Below are 25,129 nucleotides of genomic sequence, written 5' to 3' on the forward strand. Positions count from 1 at the left end.
GTTGCTGCGAACTGTACGAGCCGACAAATTGTAGTTAAGAATTATTTGGGGAAAAAAACACCACCACAACGCTGATTACAGTCTGCACTTTGTTCAATAATTGGCTTTCCAAAATAACACATTCATTTCCTGCAAGGCGCAACTTTTTGATTAGGCCTATTTGATTATAGGCCTATAATTCAAACAATTCAAACAATTCAAACTTATCGTTCATAGGCCTTAGGCCAACCCAAAAAAAGTTTCTGGTATGGAGCTTGCCCAAAAAGTGGTGCGGCAACGCGGCTTTTTTTTTTTTACCTGATTTTTTTGCTTCAAATGTCGGCTGATGACTGCAAATGGTGCCCAACTTAGTGCAAATATATGGGAGTCCAGAGAGGCCACATAAAGCTTATTCTCGATCATTACCCCATCTAAAAACACGTTAAAATGTGCAGCAGCAGGATTCCAGTCAAACCAGTGAGTTTGGCGGTTTGAGACATCATCTTTCATTGAAAAAAAAACTTGTTCATTTTGCCGATGCGCATGGCTACGGCGACGCGCGCGCATACCAGAAACCGGAGACTTTTTTTTTTGGCCTTTTAATCTTTTTTTTGTGTGTGTGTGAAGACTGTGCGTGATGTACAGTTGTCCCAAGGGAAATCTCACAAGTCGTCTTATATTAACAACACATCATTCAATGTGGAATTGGTTTTTTTCAAAGTGCTACATAGAGACCTTCCCATGATTGTTTTTTTTTCCAATTTCGAAAATGCGAGTATAATCAAGAGACAGCCTTATTAGACCTAGGTGATGACGCACGAAATCAGCGCAGGGAAAAAGGCAATTGTTTCTATAAAAATCATCACTGAAGGAGTTTGCACTGATGTTGGTGGTCGTTGCACTGAGAGCAAAACCGCACAAACCACGCTCCCAAGCTCAGTCAAAAAGCAGTAGTACACCGTGACTTCCAGACAACTTTACAAAACCTGGAAAGCTATAAGGTATCACAGTCTTTCGCAGAGGCAAACGGAAATCCAAACTGAACACACAATTCCTCGCGATGGCATCAAATCAAAATTTGTCGAGTGGCGATTTTGAGAACGGTACGGGCGATGAAGTTTGGCCTGAGTCCAGCGTGGCGGTCAGCCCTTCACTCGGTGCAGTCAAGACAATTATCGCCTGCCTCGCAGTTCTAGGTAACAGCGTGGTCATCCTCGTTATTCTGCTTCGGCATAACATGTTCAGCTCCTTCACCAATCGTCTCATCCTGCACCAGTCCTGCATTGACTTGACTGCCGGGCTGGTGTTTTTCTGCAGTACGGTACTCAAGAGCCCCAGCACCGTTGTCGTGTCTAAGGAAGGGAACCTCTCCGACAAACTGATCTGTAGCTTAATCTTCTCCGATTTCTTCCTGTGGTGCTTGAACGTTACGTCTACGTATAACCTCGTCGCCATCTCACTGGAGCGGTTCGTGGCGACTTGCCACATGGAGAAATGGCGCAACTCGTACACGAAAGCCAAACTGAGACGAGGCGCCATGGTAACTTCCTGGGTCGTGGGCTTCGTCTTCTGCTCCCATATGACACTCATGGTGGAGCCCGTCCTGGGGCGTTGCCAGTTTGTGCCGATTAGCCCTTCTCTGAAGATTTGCATCGGTGTGTTGGCGTTGAGCATAGAGTACGTCGTGCCCGTTCTCATCATGACGTACTCCTATGTCAAGATACTGACCATGCTGACGAAGAATCTTGCGAATCCAGTGAACCCTCGACAGCACATCATCCGTAGAGCTAAAAAGAACAGTCTCGTTACGATCCTGCTGGTCATTATCGTTTTTGGGATCTGCTGGACACCGACTGAGTGTTACTACGTGGGAACGCTCCTGCTTGACCTACAGCCGAACGAACCCGTGTACACCGCCTTCACCACGCTGCTGGCCTGCAATCTCTTCATCAACCCGATCATTTACAGCTTCATCTACAAACACTTCCGGGCTCAGCTCAGTGACCTGTTAACACTAGGACGATATCGTAGGAATCGCGTCGAAAAATATCCCTCTAGGCTGAGGTAGCCTAACTCAAGAAACTTTCAAGAGTTACTATACAAATTTGACGTTCAATTTGCAGCAACCAAAGTGAAGTGCAATTTGAAGGTTGTTTTTTTCAAATTACTTATGGCCCAACAATAGTCTTAATCCAGGCAGATTTTTTTTGGTGCGTTTGAGGCGCAAAGCAACCAGAAATTAAAAAAAAAAGTTGGGGTGTTTTTTTCAGAGGGAGATTTTTTTTTCGCTGCAATAAAAAGGCAAAAAATTAATTTATTCGGAGAAAGAAAAAGTGCAACTTTATTTTGTGATTTTTATGTTAACCACCCCTTTAATAGCTTAACCGCACCTGTAAAGCGCGGAGGCAACTGTCGGCCCTCAACACCCCACCGTTGGGATCGACAAACGCCTTGTGCTCCGGACCGAAGCTGAAACCAGGGTGACGCTGGCAGATCTCCCCGACCGTCGGCAACTCGCACGGCTTGCCCATGACTCGAAGGGATTCGCTGCGGAGTGTGAAGTCCTGGTATGGTGGGCCATTGACTGATAGTAAACCAGTATTTCTTCAAAAACAAAATCGAAAGAAAAGAAAAACTAGAGTCATGTCAATTTATGAAAATAACATTATGAAAGTTTTCCGATTTATTGTTTTAAAAAGCAGCACAAATTAATTATCATAGATATTGTTATTAATGAGAAAAAAGTACTTTATGATATTTGTCCTTTGCAACTTGCAGGGAATGTAATTCATTATCTAAAAGATCTTTCAAATACCTAAGTGAACAATTTATTATACTCCAAGAACTTAGAGAAAAAAAACCTCGTAACTAGAATGGCACAAGATTTATCGGAAAAAAAAGATTTTATATTGCCCGATTGCAAGATTTACTTCAGAATAAAAGTCATGGCCATGATATCGGAAATAGTAGGGGGGGGGGGGATGAGTAATGGTTTGTGTTGAAGGATGAACAGAATTGGAGGCTTTAGTAAATATTAAATATCACTCATCCAAATTCACTCCCAAACCATAACTTCGCGCCTTTCATTTCATTTTCTTCTCATCAGACTCTGGGGGGGGGGGGGGGGGGGGGGGCCCTAGCAGGGTTGGATCCAGAAATTGTTGCAGGGAGGCGTGCTGAAATATAGACCCGTTTTTTTCTCCACACCTCCACATACACATAAAGCATACAGGCCTACTTAATCAATAAGGGGGTGGGGGGGGGGGGGGGATCATATTTTCAATGGGGAGCGCTTATAAAATCCTACAGTCACAGTGGCGGATCCAGAGAGGTTCGTGCCGGGGGCGCAACGGCTCATTGGAGTGAAAAATGGCCTTATTTGACAAAATTTTGGTCGCTGCGGGGGGGGGGGGAGGGGGGCGCACGCACCCCCCATAGCACCCCCCTGGGTCTGCCAATGAGTCATGCACACTTTATTAGTGTACAAATGCCCGCCACCTTTTTCTATGGACTTTTTTTGGAGGGGGCTGGACAAACACCCCCCCCCCCCCCCCCCCCCAGTAGAACTGCGCCTGGCTATTACTATACCGATATTTCAACGTGCCTTTAACCACCAACCTGTAAAGCTCAGTGCCTACTTCTCGGCCCAGTCGCTCCCACGTCTGGAAGCATTCTGGCATCATGTTGGCGTAGTGTATCTGCCGGTACGTGTAGCGGGTGATACGAGACTGGCCATGGGAGCTCCCTTTACTGTGTCCCAGCGTGAACTTTTGGAGAGATTCGCAAAAAAATTATAATTATAGAAACGGCAGGGAGAGAGTCACAAACCCATGGAGGTAGGAAACATGACCAAACCAACGGTGCCTGGCTGCCAAGACAAGCCACAACTGTACAAATCAGCAGCGGAGTACAGCTTTCAGGAAAGGGGGGGGGGTGTCTAATTGGGGAGTTGAGTCTAGGGGGTCCAGAGCCGCATGGCCCAGGAAAATTCTGAAACGAACGATGCTGTTTCCTGCATTCCAAGGAAATCCGAGAATAAATAGAAACTTTATCATTTCATTTATTATTTTGGGCCCATTTGACTGGCACGGTATCCTAATTACCCTCACAGTCAGCGGGAAGTGGGGGGGGGGGGGGGACAACTCGAATCACTCAACAATTTATGGAAAGAATCCCATATCTGGCCATCATCACTAATTTTTCCCTTCAGTGAGTATCAGCCATCAGAAAGTGATAATATGTCCTAAAAAGTCAAATTTAGCAGGGAATATCAAGTTTTTACTGAGAAAACACTTGGAAACTTTCAGACCAGTCTCATACGGTTTGTGCACAGAGTGTCAAGTGATGGCCAGATATGTGAATCTCTCCCAATTTATAATACAGGCAGAATGTTGCCCTCCTCAATTGGAACATGATTGGACCATTGGACGCACGAGCAAAATTGAAATTGAAACTTCCCGCCAATGACACAGCTGGTATAATGCTACATGACTGCACAATGCAGCATGAACAAGTTAACATTTACTATGCTAAACGTATGGCAAGACGTTTGAAAGTCCTTAGTTTGCCTGTCCATTTGTTTCACCGAGTGTTGGCCGCGCGCGTGCAGATAGACCATGGAGCTAAAACACAGCTCCATGGATAGACATGTCAAGCAGGGTCATGGTCACAAAATGTGACGAAAGGGAACAGCGGGGGGGGGGGGGGGGGGCCACCATTGCTATACAGCTCATCGCATTAGCATTAATTGGAGCTGGATCAAGTTACTCATGGAGGAGTTACTCAAGCATTGATGCATGATGTACATACAATCATTGGGTTCGCTATGGTTATTATGCGCTGTATGAAGCCCGGCCAACCCTTTCAATGAGCACAATATCAACAGTCAATTCACCTGTTCAAGCAGCAGTGTCTTGTGACCGGTTCTTGTCAGGTGGTAGCCCGTAGCCGACCCTTCTACGCCTGCTCCTACCACAACACAATCGTAGTCATGCTGAGCCATTGCATGTAATGTAACCAGTTACGATGATGTAAATTTTAGATCAGTGACTAGGCAGGCATGCTAGGCCCAGGCACATCGCACATGGTCGACCACTGGTTTCTTGCCACTGCTGGCTTTGTTTGCATTTCGGATATGCTTATACAAGTATGAGACTGCACCTATTAATATGTTGACCTTTGACGGTTTACTGCTTTTTTTCTCAATATTATCACTGTTATGGACCGGATAAAAACCCAACTCATACCGCCAGTCGTTCACCGCGCGCCGTCGCGACCGACCAGAAAGCCGCGAAAATTGCGCCCTCTCCTTGTGACACGTGCATGCGATCCGAGTCGCCGCCTGGAGTCTAGTCCGGGGCGGGGGGGGGGGGGGGGGGGGGCGTTTACGCACCGCCACCCCATGGGTACTGGCCAGTATATAGGTCCAAAATGTCTTGGGGTTCAAAAAAAAAGTCGGTCCCCCAAAAAGTGGGTCCCAAAAAATACGGCGTGAAGTTCGGGGCCCGTTTAAGGGCCCGATTTTTTTTGGGGGGGGGGGGGTTCGAGATGCTCTGCACTACCATGCCTGTGGTGCGATCTGATGAGGCAATTTATGGCCACTTCAACCAAATTTTTATGGAAACTATGGTGGTGTACGCAGTGCCTGCGTTTACTGAAACGTCACTTAAAAACAAAAAAGGTGTGTGTGGGGGGGGGGGGCATGGCCCCGTTGTCCCCCACTTCCCCGCCTGGATCCGCCCTTGGAGATTGCCTATATACGCCGTGGCATCTTAACGGCTTGCATGCCCTCATTTTGCAAGGGAACATATTATATCCTTTCTCAAAATGGCGATAGGCTTTTCTCCTGAAAGTCTTGGTTCATTATACCCTACCACCCCAAAAAATTGAGCAGAAACTGAAAGATTATTAAATAATTAGTTTTAATATATAAGTTGATGTGTGTGTCGCACCTGGGAAAATGAAAGATTATGAAATAAGTTTCAAGTTGATGTGTGTCTCAAACACCTTGGAGAGTTGTGAGTATTTTCCATAATTTCGGGACGGTGGGCCATGGGCGTCCAGATGCCGATTTTGCTGTTGTTTGCTTGATTAAGTGATTGATGAATGATAATTAAATTAGAGTGAAGACTATTGCTTTAAAATCGATGCAATATAGGGCAGAGGGTTCAAAGGGTAGAGCGCCCCTAGCGTCAAACGAGTTCCAGTCCCCCCCCCCCCCCCCAAAAAAAGTTTGTGCGATTGAAGACGCGTTCAGGGTGGTTTGGGCGGTGTTCGACATTTTCTCCACAACCAAGAGATTTGAATGTTCGACTCTGCAATTCAAGAGTCATAGCGCCCTCTTGCAGTGTTTGACTGTACTACAGCTTTAGTTGAGACAAAAATTGCGGTTCCTTGCTCTACTAGCACGATGGCACTGCCTCTCTTTCAACATTTTACAGCGGCTTGTTTTGGCGAACAATATTGTGGGCATTGGTCTTTCATTATAATCTTTCAACAATTTTAATGGAGGTTTTTTTGTCCCAACTTGCTCCCACAGTATACATAATAGTCGTCCCGTTCCTGCCCAACGGACGCGTACGCGGTTTCGTCACTCGAGTGACGAACTCAGCCGCTACGTACATCCATGCAACGAGGATCCACTCAATCCGCTATGCTTCACCGCTCAGTCAAATGCCGGCTCAAGTCATCAAGGCAGAGGACTTGTCAAAAAGGCTAGTTGCACTGTTGCATCTGTGACCCTGGCCAGACGTGTTCGGGTTTGGGTTTGTTTTTTGGGGGGGGGACAATGCTGCACCCTGGGGCATCTAGTACCTATTGGCCCTAACCCTGGAGACTGACGACGCATGCTCCCCAGGGGTGTAATTATCAAATATTGCACCGGGAGGGGAACCTGTCAGTGAGGAGTCATCGATTGGGCCAAAACGTGTGATAACATTGGACATGTTTATGACATTGTGGGGTGCAGCACAAAACACGATAGAATTTCCTTTCGTTCTATTTTTTTTCTAACTTATGTTTTAATGCGTTGATTCATTTCGTTCCTATAAAATAATATTCGGCTCAGTATTGACTCGAGATTTTATTATGGTCACGTGATCACCCAAAGAGGGCGCAACTTTATGAGTACCGTGCACGAGTACTTTGTCACGAGTACGAGTACGGGTAATTTGTTTCTGGCGAGTACGTGAATACGAGTACGAGTACATTCTTATGAGTACGGCTATACGAGTGCCAGAAAATGTACCGTACTTGAGCACGAGTACGAGTGCACAAAGTGGTTGCATTTGGGTGGACCAATGTTGGACTAGGTTTGGTTTTGCCGTCATTGTATTAATATTGGGATAAACTGTGGGTTAAGTAATGATAGTGTTTAGTTTGGTTGGATTGGTTTGAAATAGGTTAGGCTGCGGGTTGGTTGGATGGGGGACTGGGTTACTGCACTCAGTTTACAAATTCACCATTGCAACAGCTGCATCAACAAGCCAAAAATTTACAGCAAAGCAAATTCTCCTTTTTTGTTAACAAATGCAAGTGTGCTCGCAAAATGTATTTTGGGGACGTTGGCGATCAAACATCAAAGAGTTAGTGTAGTCGTGACTCGTGAGAACTGTTCTGAAGTTTTTTTTATTCATTTGTGAAGGCATCTATATTTTCCTAATCGTTTTATTATCCCTTTCCAACCCACACTTTCACTGCATGGGTCACATAAAGATCTCTCAATATTGGGCATTACCTTTTCATTGCCAAGCCTGTTGTAAATGTACCGTAAGTAGAATAACACCAACTGTTGGAACTCTACAAGGCGCAGCCATTTGTTGTGGTTAGCAACGTTATTTTCATTGGAAGTTCATCGGAATGTCATAATGTCCTACAAAAGTCCTGCTTTATATAAAACAGCAGGTACAAGCCTGTTTTATAATAACACCCCCCCCCCTAATTCCATATTTTTGTAGTGCAAAATAAATACATTCATTACACAACTGTCGTCGAATGGCAGTGAAAACAACTTCTCAAAGTCACTTCACACAGCAACACTGGGGTTATTCTTGCGCTGATGAAAAGAACACCCATTTACCCAACTTCGGCTTAAGCCGCAAGAGTCAAAACACTTTCGCGTGTTTTCCCCCCTCTTTTGAGCAGTTGAACTGTAAGTAAACGGGTCGTCCCTCATATTTTGATAGCGAAGAACTTGGAGAATAAAGCAACTTTAACCTCAAGGTATTGATTCTATTCTGGAGTGTGAGTCTAAAAGTGGGGGAATGGACATTTTTTTCGTGGATACAGGCAGCCTTTGAAGGAAAAAAAACATCCTCTGCACAAACATGACCTATGGGATGAATAAGTAGGCCTATTGGCACTAGGAAGTCCCCGCGTTGCAAACTTGGTCCCGGCAGTTTGGCTGCGCTGGTGCAAGGTACATGACTTGTACGTAACCCAAGATTTCTTCTACACGGTGCGGGGTAAGTTGCTTGGCGGGGTACCGCCGGGAGAAAATTCGGGAGTGTCGATACAAATAAGGTTCAGTTAAGGTAAGTTATTTCACACTCACTCTAGTTACATGAATATGTGTTTTTTATAAATATTCAGTAACTATCGAAGGAAAAGTATATAGGTGTATAAACTGATGTCCGAAATTTGAGAATGAACAGAGTTAACCTGATGGTTTTTAGGGTTTTAATCCAAAATATGACCTCTGAAAGGTATAAAGCTTGAAAGTAAACTGATTTTTTTTTTATTCAAAAGTTGATTTTCTATTAAAAAGGAATCTCGTATAAAAAGTCATTTTGACTGTCAAGCATTTTCAAGAATATCGAAGGCAAAATATTCCGTTCATCTTTCGGACTTTTTACTATACGTCCAATGGAAAATGATATTATTGCTCTAACTTTGATAAACAACTGCAACGTAAATGATGCTGTTAGCAGTAAAATCTCTGACGGAAAATGGCGAAATGTTGTTGTTTGTTGCAACATGACTTTATTAGCAAGTTAAGTGTAACTTAATTAAACGAGACAAGTCAAGCCTCGTACATTGATCTCGGATCTCAGAGCACACACAATTCCATCTAAATAAATCAAAAGGGATTTTCACTGAAAGTCTTTTCATGCATGTGGTTTACCACAACAGCCCATTCATTGGCGTCATGGGGTAATCCTATACAATAGCACTGCACTGCCCGGCTCACATTAGTGAGTGTAACTTGGTTCAAAGATGACTCTACAATGTATATAGGCGGGCCAATGGTACCAGCAGTGATATTGTGATATTGATGGCAAGTAGAACATTCCATGATACCCTTGTTATAAGTCAAACATTTTTGATTTAATATTACTACTTGCACAAGTATATACTTGATAAAAGATTGGCATTCCGTTAAATGTCGAGTTTCTGAACGGCAATTATGCGTTTGCATAGCGGGATTCCACACAAAACAAACAAGCAATTCGTATATGAACATAGCATTACATGCATTATAATCCTATATAAAAGCTCATAAATATTCATATTACTAAACTGGATACTTTTATAAGCACACACGCCCCTCTCGATATGTGAGCAACAGTGATGGGAGTTTGGCATTTGGTGGACGGTTTGTACCCGGGTAGGATTACCGACTATGCATTCCATCAATGCATTAAAGACTAATCTTTAATTCCTGGACAGTTGTTCCAAGGTGATGTGCTATATTACTGTGTAGCATTTTCATATAGGCTTATGCAAAAGATCGCAAAGACCTTACCAACATTAACGGGAAAAGACGACACTGGGGAGATTCTATTTCTTTTGGGCAAATCATCGTCGAAGACACTTTCTCAAGGTAGGTCTCTTTTTTATTTTTTGGCTGTAAGCTGCTTTTTTGTCAGTAAGATGCTAGCACTATTTTATGACTTTCCCCAAAACATACTTATACACATACATGTATTCTTTTTTTGACGCTTTGCAAACTAAAACGCCGTTATTCTAAATTAAAGGGAATATACAACATTTGCAAACATCGAAAAATAAAACTACCAAGTTTTTGCGAAATACCTTAATAGGATGTTGGTAAATGACAGTCTAAAGCATCCTGTAAAATTATGGCACCTGGTATACTGTCATTTTCACGAAAAGTGGTATTTTTGTATCAATTTCCAACGCTGATCGGCCGATCAGCGTTGGAAACAACTGGTTTTTTTTCAAATACTGGCCCAAATTGACCATTGCACTTGTTTGCAATCGATTACAAACCTATGAACGGGTACGAGCCAGCTAGACTGGTTCCCTGACCTTACAATTCCCCAATGTATGTAACTGCTCTGTTTCTTCTTATATGGAGTCAGGGAACCAGACTACAGGAAAATGATCGTTTTCTTGGTTTTTATAGCATTTTCGAACCCAAAACCTCCAAAAAGTCAGTGTAACTATATTTGCTTTATATTTCCAACCCCAATTCCATCCATTTCTGAAAATTACAGCAAAAGCAAATGATGTATATTCCCTTTAACAGTGATTATCATGATAATACAGGTTCTTATATAGCGCTGTTAACAAGATCACAGCGCTTTACAAAGAAAAAAAAACAATAACAAAAAACTAATCGGAATGTCCGTTCGTCTGCTGACATTGAAATTAGTAGTAACAACGATTATTGAAGAAACATAACACGGAGTGAAAGTTGATAAAAAAAAAAGATTCGAGAAGATTTGACTTGATTATAGAGTAATTCAGAACCCAGTGAAGGTAAAGTAATTTCTGTTTTACTAAATTAGGGTGCGAGCACTGCTGGATTTTTCAGTTGACATTTTAAGTTTATACCAAACTCGATCATTGTGCATTCGTCTTTAACAATCGATTTTATAGCACCATTCAATGAAAAAAACTTCTCGAGATTTGTCACATCAACTACAGGCAAATGTTGATATAACCCTTTTTCAAAGTGCTCACTGAAAAGAAGTCACATTCATATATTCTTTGTGACTGATCTAGAAAGGAGTGCGTGGTTTTTGGCGGGTTTATTTTTTTTTTATGCCTACTAACTTGTGTGCGTCATGTATGGTATATAGGCATACTTTGCGATCACTTCATTTGACCTTGAATTTCATATTGAAGCATGTATTAAAAATGAGTTGCTTTAATTAAATACATAATTAAAGCTCCTGCATTACCGGAGTGTAGGCCTATTACTAAAAAAAAAAACTCAAGCGCTCCAAACGGGGGATTACATACTTCAGTCTATAAAGAGTGTGATATCATTATTTTTTTACAGAAGCCTTGGGATTCTCTGTAACATTTACACGTTGTAACTGTACGTCTCCTCCCTCAATGAAGCCTGCCCCAAGGCTCATAAACCTGAAAGGTAGGACTTTCTAGGTACAGACATTTGGCACAGTATCTGGCAGACAATAATAGCCCAGCACCGCGGGGCATGATTGCAGACATCACATTACATCAGCTCTTAATAACCATAACGATGTGTACCACTAGATGGGAGAAAAGATCAGCTGAGTTGTTAACCTTTCCACGACGACACTCTCGAAGAGAAAATGTAAGAGAGCCTGGGTTTTGCACATGCTTAGCGCTGGTACTTTACGTGCTGGTGGTACAGGGAGAGCAATTTCATTACGGGGATGAAATTCCAACTCCAGCGGGTCGTCCCGAGGTTGGACGCGGGGCCGGCAACAGCATGAACGGCGCCGTCGGTGTGAGGGTGCACGCTCGCTGAACTTTCTGCCCACTCGATAATTTTTTTTTTCTTCAGTGTTACCGGTGGTCTTCCGTGGTTGAATATGCTGATGCACGCATTAATCCTGCGACATCAATAATATCAATGCAAGTTCATGATCTAATTTTTGCTCTTTAAATTTTGTTTCGGGTCTTCAGGATTCCATTTCATTTCCCCTCCATCTCCTTTACGTGCCCCATCATCGTTAGCCCATATCTTTGTTACCAGTGCCTCGAAAGAGGCTAAGACATGCAAAATCACTGCAAGAAATTTCCTTAACTTTTGATACAAAAGAGAAATAACACAGTCTCCGACGCTTGATAAACATTCGTTAAACCTACCACTATTTCTAATTTTTTTTGGGGGGGGGGTAGCTCAATCATTCGGTTCTAAGTTCACATCTGTACAATAATTGTTACAGTCAACAATTCCGTTCACCGTTAACGCCTGAAGCTCTACAGTAGTCGAAAACTTTTTTTTCTCGAACCAAACAGTCAATTTGGGCTAATCACTGGCTCATAATGCACCGTTTAGGGGGTCGGCTCCAGGCCCCCTTCCCCTCCATTCAACCCCCACAATGACCCACATCCAATCGAATTAAACCTGAAATCTGCTGCCTCAGGGGGTTAACCCGAGGGGCTTTCAAACAAAGTTTCCACTGAGGTCAACATATTGTGTTCCATATGGGATTGTTCAAGTTTTAACTTGGAATTTCATGTCCGTCACTGCAAGGGTACATTTTGCTGTGCTATATACTGTTCTTCGTGAAATTTGACAGGAACCGTGTTGAAAAGAACTCCCTCTGAAAAGCTACTCTATTGGCACCTGGAGGGCAACAGTCACTTTAAAATCATTTCTTTTCATCCATTCATGTTCAGAATTCAATCTTATGCCGACATCTGGATTATGGTATTAAGATCTGATATTTCCGAGTCAATCACATAAGTCTATAATTGATTCCATTCCAATTTCAATTTCGATACCTTTCAGCACGACTTACCGGATTAGTGCAGACTGGAAAATATTTGTCGTGCAATTGAATTTGACTGGCTGTAAATATTTCTCCACAAAGTTACCGTAGTTATGACATTATTATTCATTTTTTCACAATTTAATTCACTTTGATACAATCGTGTCGGCTATTATACTATCCTGAACTATCCCGTACCGGTACCATTTCCAATGGTCCTGTAGCTCACAGATTCGAGTCCCGTCTTACTGAGCATGCAATGCGGCGGACTTCTTGACAACATGAGCACTTTTCATGCACTCGAAACGAAACGAAACAAAAACTCGACAAAACACAGAACGGAGGACCTGGTTCTGTATGCCTTTCGGCTTACAAAGAAGGCCATATTTTAACCGACGGCTTCTTACGGCACTAGAGTTTAAATGGCTAACGAATTATGTGTAAATTAGCCCAATTGTCTTCCCGAAATGACAGGTGCAAAATCTAATTGATACCGATACCAAGAAAGTCGGCGACATTGGGTTGCGAACAGCAGGAGTAACCCTAACCCGGTTAAGTTAAATAGAATGCTGGGTATTTCAACCGAGTATCACGAACAGTTCCACCCATTTTGCATGTTATTTTGTTAAACATTTCACATGAACGTCAAATTTTGTCATGTCTCCTACAAAACCACCTTTGATCTGTCATAAATATTAGACATCTTTTCATTAACAATATTTCAAACATCGTTACCTAAATTTTTGTCTAAGTCGTCGAGGCCTATAGTTAATTCAATTCAAGCCTCTTGTCCGGTCCCATATATGCATATATATCTCGATATGCTAATAGAATGTAACAAAACTTTGATTCATTACTCTTTGAACATTCTTTGTCGATGTTCCAGACGGCATAAATCAGACACCATATCAGCTACCTCGCAAGTCAGTTTTCGATTGATAAATCAGTGAAATCAATATTTCAGCGAGGGGAAATCAACTCCAGCAGTTTCCAATTTTTTTTTCCAAAAGCATTTTAAGGAGTAACCAAATCTGTTATTCAAAATGCAAGGTCCCCTCTCCCAGAAGCATTGCGTGTTAGGGTGAGTGGCATTGGGATACCTTTTTTTTTCAATTGAAACGAAAGCATCACTGTGTTTTCACTGCAGGACACATCTGAATTGGTGTTACACCCAGCAACCAATGAGAGAACAGTAAGACCACCACTGTGAGGTACGTCTACCCAATTCCCGCCCCCATCTGTGCTCCCACGACCGTCGTGAATCGGGCAGCTGCTTCGCTGTCTAAATTCCCAGGACTCGAGAGTCTTCCAGGACTTTAGCGAGCCCGTCGGACCAAAATTTGGGATTACTCACCAACTTGGAATTATATCTCATCCAGAGAAAAAGTTCCTAGCTGTATTTCACCGAAGGAGGACAGGATGATCCCCCTTCTAGTGTTTTGTTTGGCTTGGAGCCATCTTTGGTCGCCCGTGAGAGCGTCTTGCCGTGACGGGGGTCAGTTCGGGGGAGCTCTGTGCTGCCAGGGGAAGGATCTTAATTGTGTGGCGGAGGGTTACAGGGTCAACTCGCCTTACTACCACGAGACCTGCTTCTGCGACAAGGCGTGTGTGGATAGCAGGGACTGCTGCTCTGATTACGAAGCGGCCTGTCCAGGTAAGGACACTTTTGGGTGATGGGAGTGGTGTGGTGGTGGTGATAATGGGGATGTGGTGATAGTTGGGGGAGGGGTGATATAGATGGGTGATTGTGTTAGTGTGAGGATTGTGATGGTGGTGAAGAAGAAGGGGATAATGAAGGTGAAGATGGTAGTGGTGACAATTGTAATGATGGTGACAATGGTGATAACAGTGGTGATGACCGGGTTGATGATGGTGATCATTGTGAAGAATATACATGTGATGAAGGTGAAAATGATGACGATTATAATTATGGTTATTGTGGTAAAGACTAAATAACAATCATCCTATGAAGATCATGATTATGGTTATTAAGGTGATAATGGTGATGATATGAATAATGGTGATGAGGTATAAGGATGGTGATGATGACGATTTTTTTATATTATTGTAAAGAAGGTGAGGGGGATGAACTTGTTGGTGATGCTGTTACCGATACTGTTGTTGCTGCTTATGATGCTGATGATAATGTCGATGATGATGGTATGAAGAAGTTGACGATGGTGTTGAAGACGGTGCATAAGGTTGATGTTGCTGCAGCTTATGGTGGTAGTATGAGGCAGAAGATGCATGGAGCGTGTAACGAGAATGGTTCAAATTGACAATGATTGTGCTGACATTAAATGATGGTGAATTCATACGATGATCTGCTGACGATGACAACCACTTAAACGTGGAGAGTATTAGTATGATACTGTAAAGACATTGACACTTGCAATTGTGCAACAAGGTAAATGGTGCATTGTGATGACGAGTGCGAATGTGTTCACAGTTTTGACTATTTGAGGTGGGGATGATCGTAATGAAAACACGACAATTCCCATCGCTCGATTACGATCACCAAAATTACCACAATGGGCCTAATCATCATTTTGTTCACCTCATGCTTCCAGTTATAAAAATCTGTGACTCGGATTTCGGCACATCTGCACGAGTTCCCTTTTCATATTTTTCCGCAAGACACAAATACATTGCTGGGAATTTCCAGTGGAGTGTGATGTTTATATCAAGACCTGGGAGCCACTTCGAACGTTGAAAACTACATTCCATTCATTGCATTTGTCGTATTTTATTTAGGCCCAACTATTTCCGTCGTGTCAACTTATAAATAGGTGTAATTTACAGGATGATTCTCAGTGTTGACGGAGTAAACCACTGGAATTCTTAAACTGTCTCGAGCTTTCAGAGGCAAGCAATAGAAAAACAACGTGGTTGGCTGATATGTAATTACGCATTAATATCTTTTGGCACAGATCGATGTCCTTAGACGATACAATTGAGTTGAATTCTAAACCGAAGTTTAAATTCTCAATTGAAATCTCGATTGATAACTTGTTTCCCATAATAATTTAATACTGGCGTCCATACAACTTTCAAACCGGCTCAATTTACGAAAATGTCAATCCTTCATATACCAAGAACGATTTTCTTATCCTTAAAAGTGTGCCATGCAGAGCTGTATGTGTGGTCTTGTTTTGCTGTTGAACGTGTGGTTGTGTGTTTAACAAAACAAAACGTGACGATTTTGAATTCCACCGTGACATTTCATTTGGCCACTGACCCAAATATTCGACCTAAAAATATCTCCTAAAATAAACTGCTTCAAGTATCAAAAACTGCGAGGCCGACACATCTCGCCATATGGGCAACATCTCGCAACTCGGTATTAAAAATTCTTTCAATGATGAAATACTGTTGCCATACCTAGATGTAGAACAAAAGATATTCCAATAGCTTTTTTCCCCACGCGCTGCATCTCTTTGGAATTCCTTGCCTGGTGCTTGTTTCCCTCCAACCTATGATCTGTCCTGGTTCAAGAGGAATGTTAAATCCTACCTTTAGTTTTTTTCTGATTATTTACACTTCTGTTTATTTCTCCTGTAGCTCTGTACCTTGAGTGCATGGCTTTTAGCGTTGTTCAGGGCAAATATGCATTAAAAAACCCAGATTATTCACTCCGTATACCAATTAATTAAATTAAACATCACTTGGTCATTATAGCTCAAGAAGATATGCTTTCATTACAAATTGTCATATTAATTGGGGGAGCTTTAGAGGTAATAAGTTTTTGACTCTGTAGCGGAAAATGACATAGTGTGGCTCGATTAATGATGTACAAAACAGGGCTTAATGTGGTGACTTCTAAGGAAATTCTGGCGCTCCTTGAGATTTTTTTTTCTAATTTTGCGAAATTTCACAATATTGTCTCCTTTAAAACAAGTCGAAACATTAAAACAAACAAACAAACAAACAAACAGACAACCCATCAATGTAGGACAGTGAAATGTGACATTGAGCACACCATGGTGCCCGTCACGACGACTCTCTCAAAAAATCTCCTGGATTTGAAATCAAAAAAACAAATTGTCAACAAAATGTCCTCGGGCGCCCTAGGCTATTAAAAAAAATTAGACGAATGAAAGTAGTTTGTCAAGTTTTGCCTGTTAACAGTTTGCTAACAACATCCCCTGTGGACAGACAATACCGAACACATTTTTAAAAATCACAGGGGGTGGCACGGTCAGATAAATACCGGGGCTCACAGGGCGTTGGGTGAAAGCACTTTCACCTTGGGGCAGCTGTTGAGAATCCAGGGCATTGGCACGCGTGGAAACAGCACGGTACCTTTCTGAGCATCGGGGGCATATTTCCCACAACTGTTGCATTTCAAACTTATAAAAGCAAACGATTTTTCTATCATAGGTTACATTTTGGCAACATAGTACTCGAGACCACGACGAGTCATCACAAATTAACGCACAGTGAAGTCAATCACATATCATCCATCATACACGCCCAAGTCAAGCCACAAGCTATGTCTCAAGAGAACTGACAAAGACCTTTTTTTTTGTTCCTCCCATGTTTCGACCGAACCCATGATGGACTTTTGATGGACTTGATTACGCACGTTTTGCACTTTTTTTTAAACAGTTAACTGTTTATTGTCCGAATCACGCTGAAATTCAATCATCTCAGACATCTCAAAACAACATTTTGGGGGCGAATTTTGATGTTAATATCTTCTCTTGCGAAGTAAAACGTCTAACTACTCGCTAATATCTCTGAATGTACTACATTTACTACCTAAAAATACATCTCGAGTTCCTAAAAAATGTTCACAAACAAAGTTTGGGTTTTTTTGAGGGAGGGTAATAAAACGGCCCAACCTAAGTCAATCTGTTCTTCCATCTATAATTCATTCAACAATGATCATCTTGTCCAAATTTTTACGATAGGCTGATTTTGTCAGTCATCTTTATTCTTTAAGTTTCACTTCATCATCTTCCTCCAACCCTCTGGCTCTTAAGTACGAGTCTCATGAACACAAACACACTTAGATTTTTTCTGAGCACACAATGTTTGTTGCTACCTAACAGTACTGCCATTATAATGGGAATATACAACATTTGCAAACATCGAAAAACACACAGCTACCAATTTTTTACGAAATACCTTACTAGGATGTTGATAAATTACAGTCTAAATCATCCTGTAAAATTATGGCACCATGTGTGAAGTCATTTTCAAGAAAAGTGGTATTTTGTATAAATTTCCAACGGTGGTCGGCCGACCACCGTTGGAAAAACCTAACTATTTTTCAACTACTGCTCCAAATTTACCATTTTTTTTCAGTCCAAATTTTGTTTGTTGTTGGTTACATGTTCATGAACGGGTGCAGGCCAGTTAGACTGGTTCCATTACCTTACAATTTTCCGGCATCTGTAAATTGGTCCATTTCATCTTTAGTGAAGTCAGGGAACCAGACTACTTGAACATTTTTGTTTTTCTTGGTTTTTCCAGTTTTTTTAACACAAAACTTCACACATGTCAGTGTAACAATATTTGATCTGTTATACTTACCCTCAAAATAGTTCATTTCTGAAAATTACAGCAAAAGCCAATGAAGTACATTCCCTTTAAAGTGTCTACTGCCTACTCTATCTTAACTATTTCCATGATTTTTCTTTTCTACCGCATCTTTTCTTTTTAGCCGTGGACTGCGAGGTCTCCTCATGGAGCTACTGGAGCGGATGCAGCGTACTGTGCGGTATTGGCGTCAGCGAACGAAGACGCTACAAGATCAAGGACCCCGAAAATGCAGGAGATAAGTGTCCCCCTTTTCGCCAAATGAGGGCGTGCTTCGCAAGCTTCTGTGAAACAAATGAGATCCCTGCTAATGGTAAATACTAGACAAAACCTTTTTTTCCTAGGACAAAACATGTTGACATATTGAAAATTCCAAAATGCTCTGCCATGACTTGACATATTGCACAAAATGACTGCACCCAAAACAACTTACATTCAAAGTACATTGGAAATACCGCTTCTAAATCTTAGAATAGGTTTAACACCCAACTGCACCAAATGTTAAAATTAAGCGGTCTTACAAAGTTTGTATTAAAATATATCTGACTAAATTTTTTATTTGACTCTCACGATTTGGTATCTTTCCCAGGTATTGCACTAGTCCTTCCATACTCCTACAATGCAAGAAGGGACGATCCGGATTTGAATCGTATGAAGAATTTCCTCATTAGTTTGGGCCAGTACAAACCGTAAGTTTTTGATTCAGAAAACAAGCACGAATGTTAGTGGTAGCAAATGATATGATGCAAATTTATTTACTTTATCTACGGATATAAACACGAGTTAATATAGTGTTAAGAGATATACCAGCGTTAGAATTTCCAGTCATTTATATAGGCTGTAACAGTAACACGTGCAAATTTAGGAACATGATGAATTGTTTAGGAAATTCAGGTACTGGTTCGTATGACTTTTGTACTGACGAAACGACACGGGTCTACATCTAACGATAGTGCCTAGTGGCATTCTACAAAGATGTGCTAGAAATGGTGCAGCAAATTCTTCTCACAAACGTTTTTACAAACGTTTCGCAGATACATTATAATAATGACATGTACTTACTATTTATTGTCTTGGTTTTCCACATTCCATAGCTTTGACAGTTACTGTGTGTATTTCAAGGTGACTGGGAGGAACAAAAGCTGTCGATCCAATCGAGATAGCGTGTGGGCCAACATCATCAAGAAAGGTATTCCGAAAAGTGAATGACCCCCAAAAGTGAACATTCCCTGCGCTGTTTTGAGCGTTTGTTTAGCTCGAACTGATAATTGAAGTCCAAACGTCATGCCATATTTCTGCCAGATGGCAAAAAGAATGTGACTGGTGGTTTCCAAGGTGAAAATGTTGCAAGAATGCCATGCCAACCATTCCAGCCCTGGCCACATGTACCCGAAGTGACCTTTTCCGAGTTTCCCGCCCAAAGTGTTGACGGTGTCTAGAAGGAATTTTGGAATTTTCAAAACTATTCTTGATTAAAGGAAACTACAAGAGAAGTGAACACTTTTGAGTCACCGTCAATTTTAATGCACGAATTATTGATATCAAATGTGGATATTCAATTCGTGAGGTTTTGTTTGTGTAAATACTTATTACGCGATCTCCTTCAGGGTACCGTTGTTTGGACATGTTCTTGGTCGTCTGCTCGCTGCTCATAAACATGGCTGGTTTCAAATTTCCACTCACCGGAGTATTGCGAAGGGTGTTTAATTAGTTCTCTGATCCTTTATCTTAATATTGATGAAGAAATTAAGAAATGGACCACAGGTCTGATGTCTACCAAGGTTGCTTGCTACTTTTCAGGGAAAATATTTTTAAAATGTAGGCTACTTTGAGGTCATTGTTCAAAATGGGCACTCAAAACATAAGCAAGTTTCCGCCCCTGGCGCTAGTTACGTTATTCATGACGTTTCTTAGAATTCCATGTTATTTCAAATTTTTGGTGTCGTTATTTATCAGGTACATTAGTCTGCGTGGAATGTACCCAACCTGCCTTCGACAACGACGGCCGGTGTCGCGGGGAAGGCACCGAGGGGAAACGGACGCGCTGGTCGGCGGTGGATCTGCCCAAGTGCCGGGGCCGCTGGGTCCAGACATCGATACAGGAAAAATGCAAGTGCAATACGGGCTCCGATTTAATATTTATTTGAACCACCAGAAAAGTCGGATCTCCATCAGGGATTTATTATGCAATCAGTGTAGGTTATTTCTCCTGAAGTTTAAAGTTTGTTTGGTAAATCCAGATCAAATTGATGCAGATACAAAGACCTTATTTGAATAAACCATGTCCCCCCCCCCCTTAAAACAAAAAATAAATCCCCAAAATGTAATCGTTGCTTACGATGGCTTACCATAATACTCGATATGTCAGCCGTTTTGTAAACTTAGGTATTGTTTTGAAGACTGGAGTTTCTTGTTAAACTTTTCATATAATACTCATCAGACATGGCGCTATGTATCTTCTTTTTTTTTTTTTTTTTTTTTTAAGTAACTCACTTCTAGCGTACCTTCAAGGCTTCAACATTTTTATAAATAAAGCTCTCTTGATAATCGCAAGGCAGTTAGAATTCTGAAAACTAAAGTCTTGTTCTGTACAAAATTGTTTTGTTTTTACTTTTATGAAAAAAATTAGTAGCAATCCATGTAGTATGTCTTGTCAAATTCCAGTGTTTGAAATTAAAGTGAATTCCCTGTAGAAAAGTCTGTATGTAAATAATTCCTATGAAATGCCATTCTAATAAGGGGGAGACATCTGAATATTAATAGGCGCAAAAATGACAAAATGTTTTATCTGTCTCTCAAGGAGTCATTTTAATAGTTGAATAATCGTACATAATAATATCTGGCACAAAATTATACCTCGAAATTAGAGACAAAATATGACAACTTTTCCAGACTAACATTATACAAAACATCTAAATGCTGCTAAAAGGTTTAACGGAGTACAATTAGTTTGTGTGATGTAGGCATAGATAGACAACAGCATGTATATATAGTGATATTGTGAATAACTGGTGGTGCGTTAGTGTTTTTTTATAATCGCTAAACATTGCTTAGATTAATGTGATAACCGCTTTTTAAATTTCTTTTAATAAGAATGAAAATATGGTTGCTTCAAGATGGAAATACGCATTTGGCGTTACCATGCTCACTCCTATTTACCGACTCATTGCAATCTTTTATGTAATCAAGTATTTTTGGAAGATGTTCGCAACTTTATCGGTCAGTGTTTCAAAGAATACAAGTTCAGAAAGCATCTTACCTAACAAGACAAAATCATTGTTGTGTACCCTACCCAAAAGTGTGAACAAATAACTTTGGGTCTCCACATAAACGGGCACCAGACCGTTATTTTGAACACAAGCTTGACCATAATTCCATAAAGTATTTGAAAGTCTTGTGGATTTACAACGGCCAAATTCCGATAAAAGTATTCTGATTTAAAAAAACAAGCCGAGTACAAGAAAGACAACATCAAGTTTACAAATGACAACAAAACAATGGATACTAAATCATAGCACTTTACTCCGTGTAGCTACTGCAAAAATTCACTCTAGTAAATATAGTGTATCACAGTGTTGTTTTTTTAAATTAGCACAAAAGCAAGTTGACAATCTAACTCAACTTGTTCTTCCACATTCTTTGTGTGAACAGTTTGAACACGCGAGAACTTATTTGCTTAAACAGATGTAAATTGTACGAAATCAAAAATCTGAGGTCAGTTTCTGGTGATTAAGAATTTACAGAGTTTTACGAGCACTTTAAGCCGCGAGTGAAAAAAAGAAAACCCCCAAAAACGCAGCAATGTTTGCAGAACATTTTTTTTTTTTTTTTTAACAACTTGCTGCAATTTATAGACAAATCTTCGGTATTTAAAATTTGATGTAAACTGAAATTTGTGTTCATGTAACCTTATTTTTGTTCAATATATTTTGTTGGTTGACATTAATTTTTTTGTAAAGACAGCAAATTTTCTTGGCATGGGTGGCTGTAAAATAAAGATGTGACAAAACCACTAGACTTGTCCATTGATGAGCTTCATTTCCCTCAACACTCTTTTGTCCTGTAAATCTTAATCCATAATTTCCATGTTTTGAATTCCTCTATCAAAGAATGTGCTCAGCCGACTTTTTTTTAGCCCCAAATCCTAATTGTAATGTCTTTTAATTTCAAGCAACAAAAACGACAATCAGCAAGAATTTACAGCTAAAGAAGCGCCAATTTATAAGCCTTTCTGTTCATTCAGAATTTTTAAAAAGGCAGTTTGAATTATTGGATTTTTTTTTTTTTTTTTGGTTTGATTTTTACGGCAAGTACAAATTATACGCCCTTTGCTCAAAATATCCTTTTAAAAAAAGAAATATATAAAATTAGATTTTAATGGACGATCACTAAATCTCAATTCTATCGCTGTACCTTTTATTCACAATAGTGTTATCCTGAAGTATATTGATTAGCTATAAATCTACGCCAAACTTTAATTATTTTTTTACAAACAGCTATTTTATAGGCAGATACAAAAAAAAGCCACTACTCTAGTTACGGAATGTTAAACACTTGCCACCAACCTATTCACATTAAGTATGTCCGACTGGTAATAACAATTACTTCCCCTCTCTCCATGTTTTTCGGGAGATGGAATGAATTAATCACCGATGGCGTTACAAAAATATCACACCTACCCCCTAAAATATATAATGGTTCAACCCTAAGCTTTGGTGATTGGATCAATCCATTCCATTCCCGGGGTTGACTGCTTCCTTTCCAAAATATATCAATATGTATTGTCAGAACACAAGTTTCAATTCTAGTCTAAGCTACTGAATACATTCTGTACTTCCCACTTTTTGACTAACACTACACATGAACAATCTAACTGACTACCTATGCTACCATATTTTTCGTTTTTACCTCTGTATATAAAAAAAATTATCACTGAACATTAATTTTACATTACTAATAATTTTGTCGGCATCGTTTTTTAATATTCTTATAATATATTTTCTAACATTCAACATGTTGGTACAGCGATTTTTTTTTCTCCCAATTTGTTTTATTTCAATTTTTAAATTACTTTTTTTTTTTAATTTTTTATACCAGGTTTTGTATTCAACAACTTATTCCTACCTATAATTTGTACACTAGTGCCATTTTTTTAAAGTGTTATTTTTAAAGTCATTCACATGAGTGATTAAAAAAAATGCATATCGGCTGAGCACATTCCTAGGCCCTTTCAAATTAAATTTTCTGTCACGTTTTGAGTGTCATTGCTTAAGGGTTACATATCAGTATTTGTGAAAGAAAAGAGAGACAACCTAAAAATCATGAGACATAGAGCTATACAATAAAGACATGAGCACGTAACGTTGTCTTTGGTCTTTCTGCAGAGGAAGGGATCGGAGCTAAAGCAGCGCGTAAATATATACAGAGAGGGAAGAAGCCTGTACGAAACTCGCACAAAGTAACAAAGCTGTCTATGCGAAGCCTTGGCGATTACAATCGGTGCCTAAGAAACAACAGCACATCTCACCAAATACAGATGAGAAAAGAGGAAGTCAATATTTAAGAGCTGCAATGCACACTACTTTTTGAGGCCGCAAAAAAAAAAGGGTCCACAAAGTAACATGTTTCCCTCCAAGTTTATTTTGTTCCCCAAAGTTAAACTGAGATCCGGATGTTACCAAAAACAGCAAACAAAGGAATGCATGGACTAAGAAAAAAATCATAATGCATTGCCCACAACTGCACAGGAATCACAAATATAACTTTCCTGCTACGCTTAAAATTGTGAACTCCGAAAAAAAACCACTTCAATATTTTGATCAAAAGGTGTTGTTTTTTTTTAAATGTGCAGGCTTGAAATAAAATGCAAACCAAATACAAGTGCTTTTTGAAAATACCCTTAGGCTGTCAGCTGATGGTTTGATCTGAAAAATTGCTTGACGCTTTTTTTCTGGTGGGGGCCACTTTTAAAACACCAAATAATATGCCAGAAATTATTATATAGCTCTATACTAGGGATGTACAGACAAAATAACAAAAACACCGGGCAAAGAATTAAAAGCCACATCCGCCTCCAATTTTGTCTCACAGAAAATGAAAACGTCACTTATAAATTCTCGGCAAATTTATAAGGAGTCTTTTCAATAACCTCTACTGTTCTTGCAATTTTTTCCAAAGCAGCTGTATTTATTGTTTTAACAGTTGGGAATTTTTTTCTCACATTGTAAAGATGAGCACGTAATTTTCTTTACTCATTTTTTTTTTTTATACTTGCAATATTTTCACACCTTAAAACTAGTCCTCACTCCTGGACTTTTGTTTTTTTAGTTTTTAATTTTTTTTTGAGAACTTTTCAAAAGTAGAGGTTGGATGGGCCCGTTGGTTCTTTCCCCCAGACTTCTATAATTGATACAATAATTCATTGATTCCATCTGTCTCACATGCCGTAGTAGCCCGGTTGCGGACCCATCATCCCGCCTCCTGGAACACCCATCTGTGGGGGCATCATCATGCCTGGCCCTGCCGTCAGCATTAGCTGGGGTTCATCTGGGGAGGGGATAAACCGTGAATGTTATTTGAGTAAACTTAGGAATAAAGTTATAATTTACAGAGCCACAGATCTTTCCGCCTTACCAGAAAATGGGAAAGAATTAATGGAATTAACCTTTTGGAACGGAATTCAGCTTTTTGGGAAAAAAACCCCAAAAGATGCAAAAACGTTGGAAACCAAATTCTTTCTGTAAAAGTCGTCCATTTTAAGCACAATTTTTTTGATTTTTCTTGCAAACGTTTTTATGGCTGAAATGGAATTTACTTTATCCTGGAAAGAAAGCAATATTTTTTTGGAATGGAAAACTGGTAACCAAATATTTTGCTTGATGTTGAAGTCTCAATTACTTTTCTGGGGGGGCTTTACTTCCCAATTTTGAAAA

The 25,129-nt window shown here is 40.3% G+C and overlaps 3 protein-coding genes across 8 annotated transcripts in view; 1 reads left to right on the top strand and 2 right to left on the bottom strand.

Moving 5' to 3' along the window:
- LOC119742569 (peroxisomal sarcosine oxidase-like) overlaps window positions 1-19,398 on the bottom strand; it is a 45,197-nt gene extending 25,799 nt beyond the window's left edge. For 3 of the 6 annotated variants that reach the window (XR_005272873.1, XM_038218652.1, XM_038218651.1), the window contains exons 1-3: window positions 4,874-5,287; window positions 3,598-3,746; window positions 2,370-2,583 (exon numbers count right to left, since the gene is read on the bottom strand). Coding sequence is in view for 4 of the 6 variants with exons in the window: in XM_038218652.1 (XP_038074580.1) it covers window positions 2,370-2,583; window positions 3,598-3,746; window positions 4,874-4,981 (471 nt within the window). In the remaining 2 variants the exon portion in view is untranslated. Of the gene's footprint in view, window positions 1-2,369; window positions 2,584-3,597; window positions 3,747-4,873; window positions 5,303-19,259 lie in introns of those variants that run through there. The other 3 variants (XM_038218656.1, XM_038218653.1, XM_038218654.1) reach the window with 3 other exon arrangements.
- On the top strand, window positions 9,538-22,543 carry LOC119742570 (somatomedin-B and thrombospondin type-1 domain-containing protein-like). Its single transcript, XM_038218657.1, has 6 exons — window positions 9,538-9,799; window positions 13,801-14,307; window positions 18,322-18,510; window positions 18,787-18,886; window positions 19,292-19,386; window positions 20,154-22,543. The coding sequence occupies exons 2-6, from the start codon at window positions 14,073-14,075 to the stop codon at window positions 20,342-20,344; spliced, it is 810 nt and encodes a 269-aa protein (XP_038074585.1). The 5' UTR covers window positions 9,538-9,799; window positions 13,801-14,072; the 3' UTR covers window positions 20,345-22,543.
- LOC119742568 (clathrin heavy chain 1) overlaps window positions 20,980-25,129 on the bottom strand; it is a 53,504-nt gene continuing 49,354 nt past the window's right edge. The window contains exon 30 of the mRNA XM_038218650.1: window positions 20,980-24,743. Within this exon, the coding sequence (XP_038074578.1) occupies window positions 24,634-24,743 (110 nt within the window). The 3' untranslated portion in view covers window positions 20,980-24,633. The remainder of the gene's footprint in view (window positions 24,744-25,129) is intronic.

This window comes from Patiria miniata, unplaced genomic scaffold (assembly GCF_015706575.1).
Source record: "Patiria miniata isolate m_02_andy unplaced genomic scaffold, ASM1570657v1 HiC_scaffold_6, whole genome shotgun sequence".
Taxonomy (NCBI): domain Eukaryota; kingdom Metazoa; phylum Echinodermata; class Asteroidea; order Valvatida; family Asterinidae; genus Patiria; species Patiria miniata.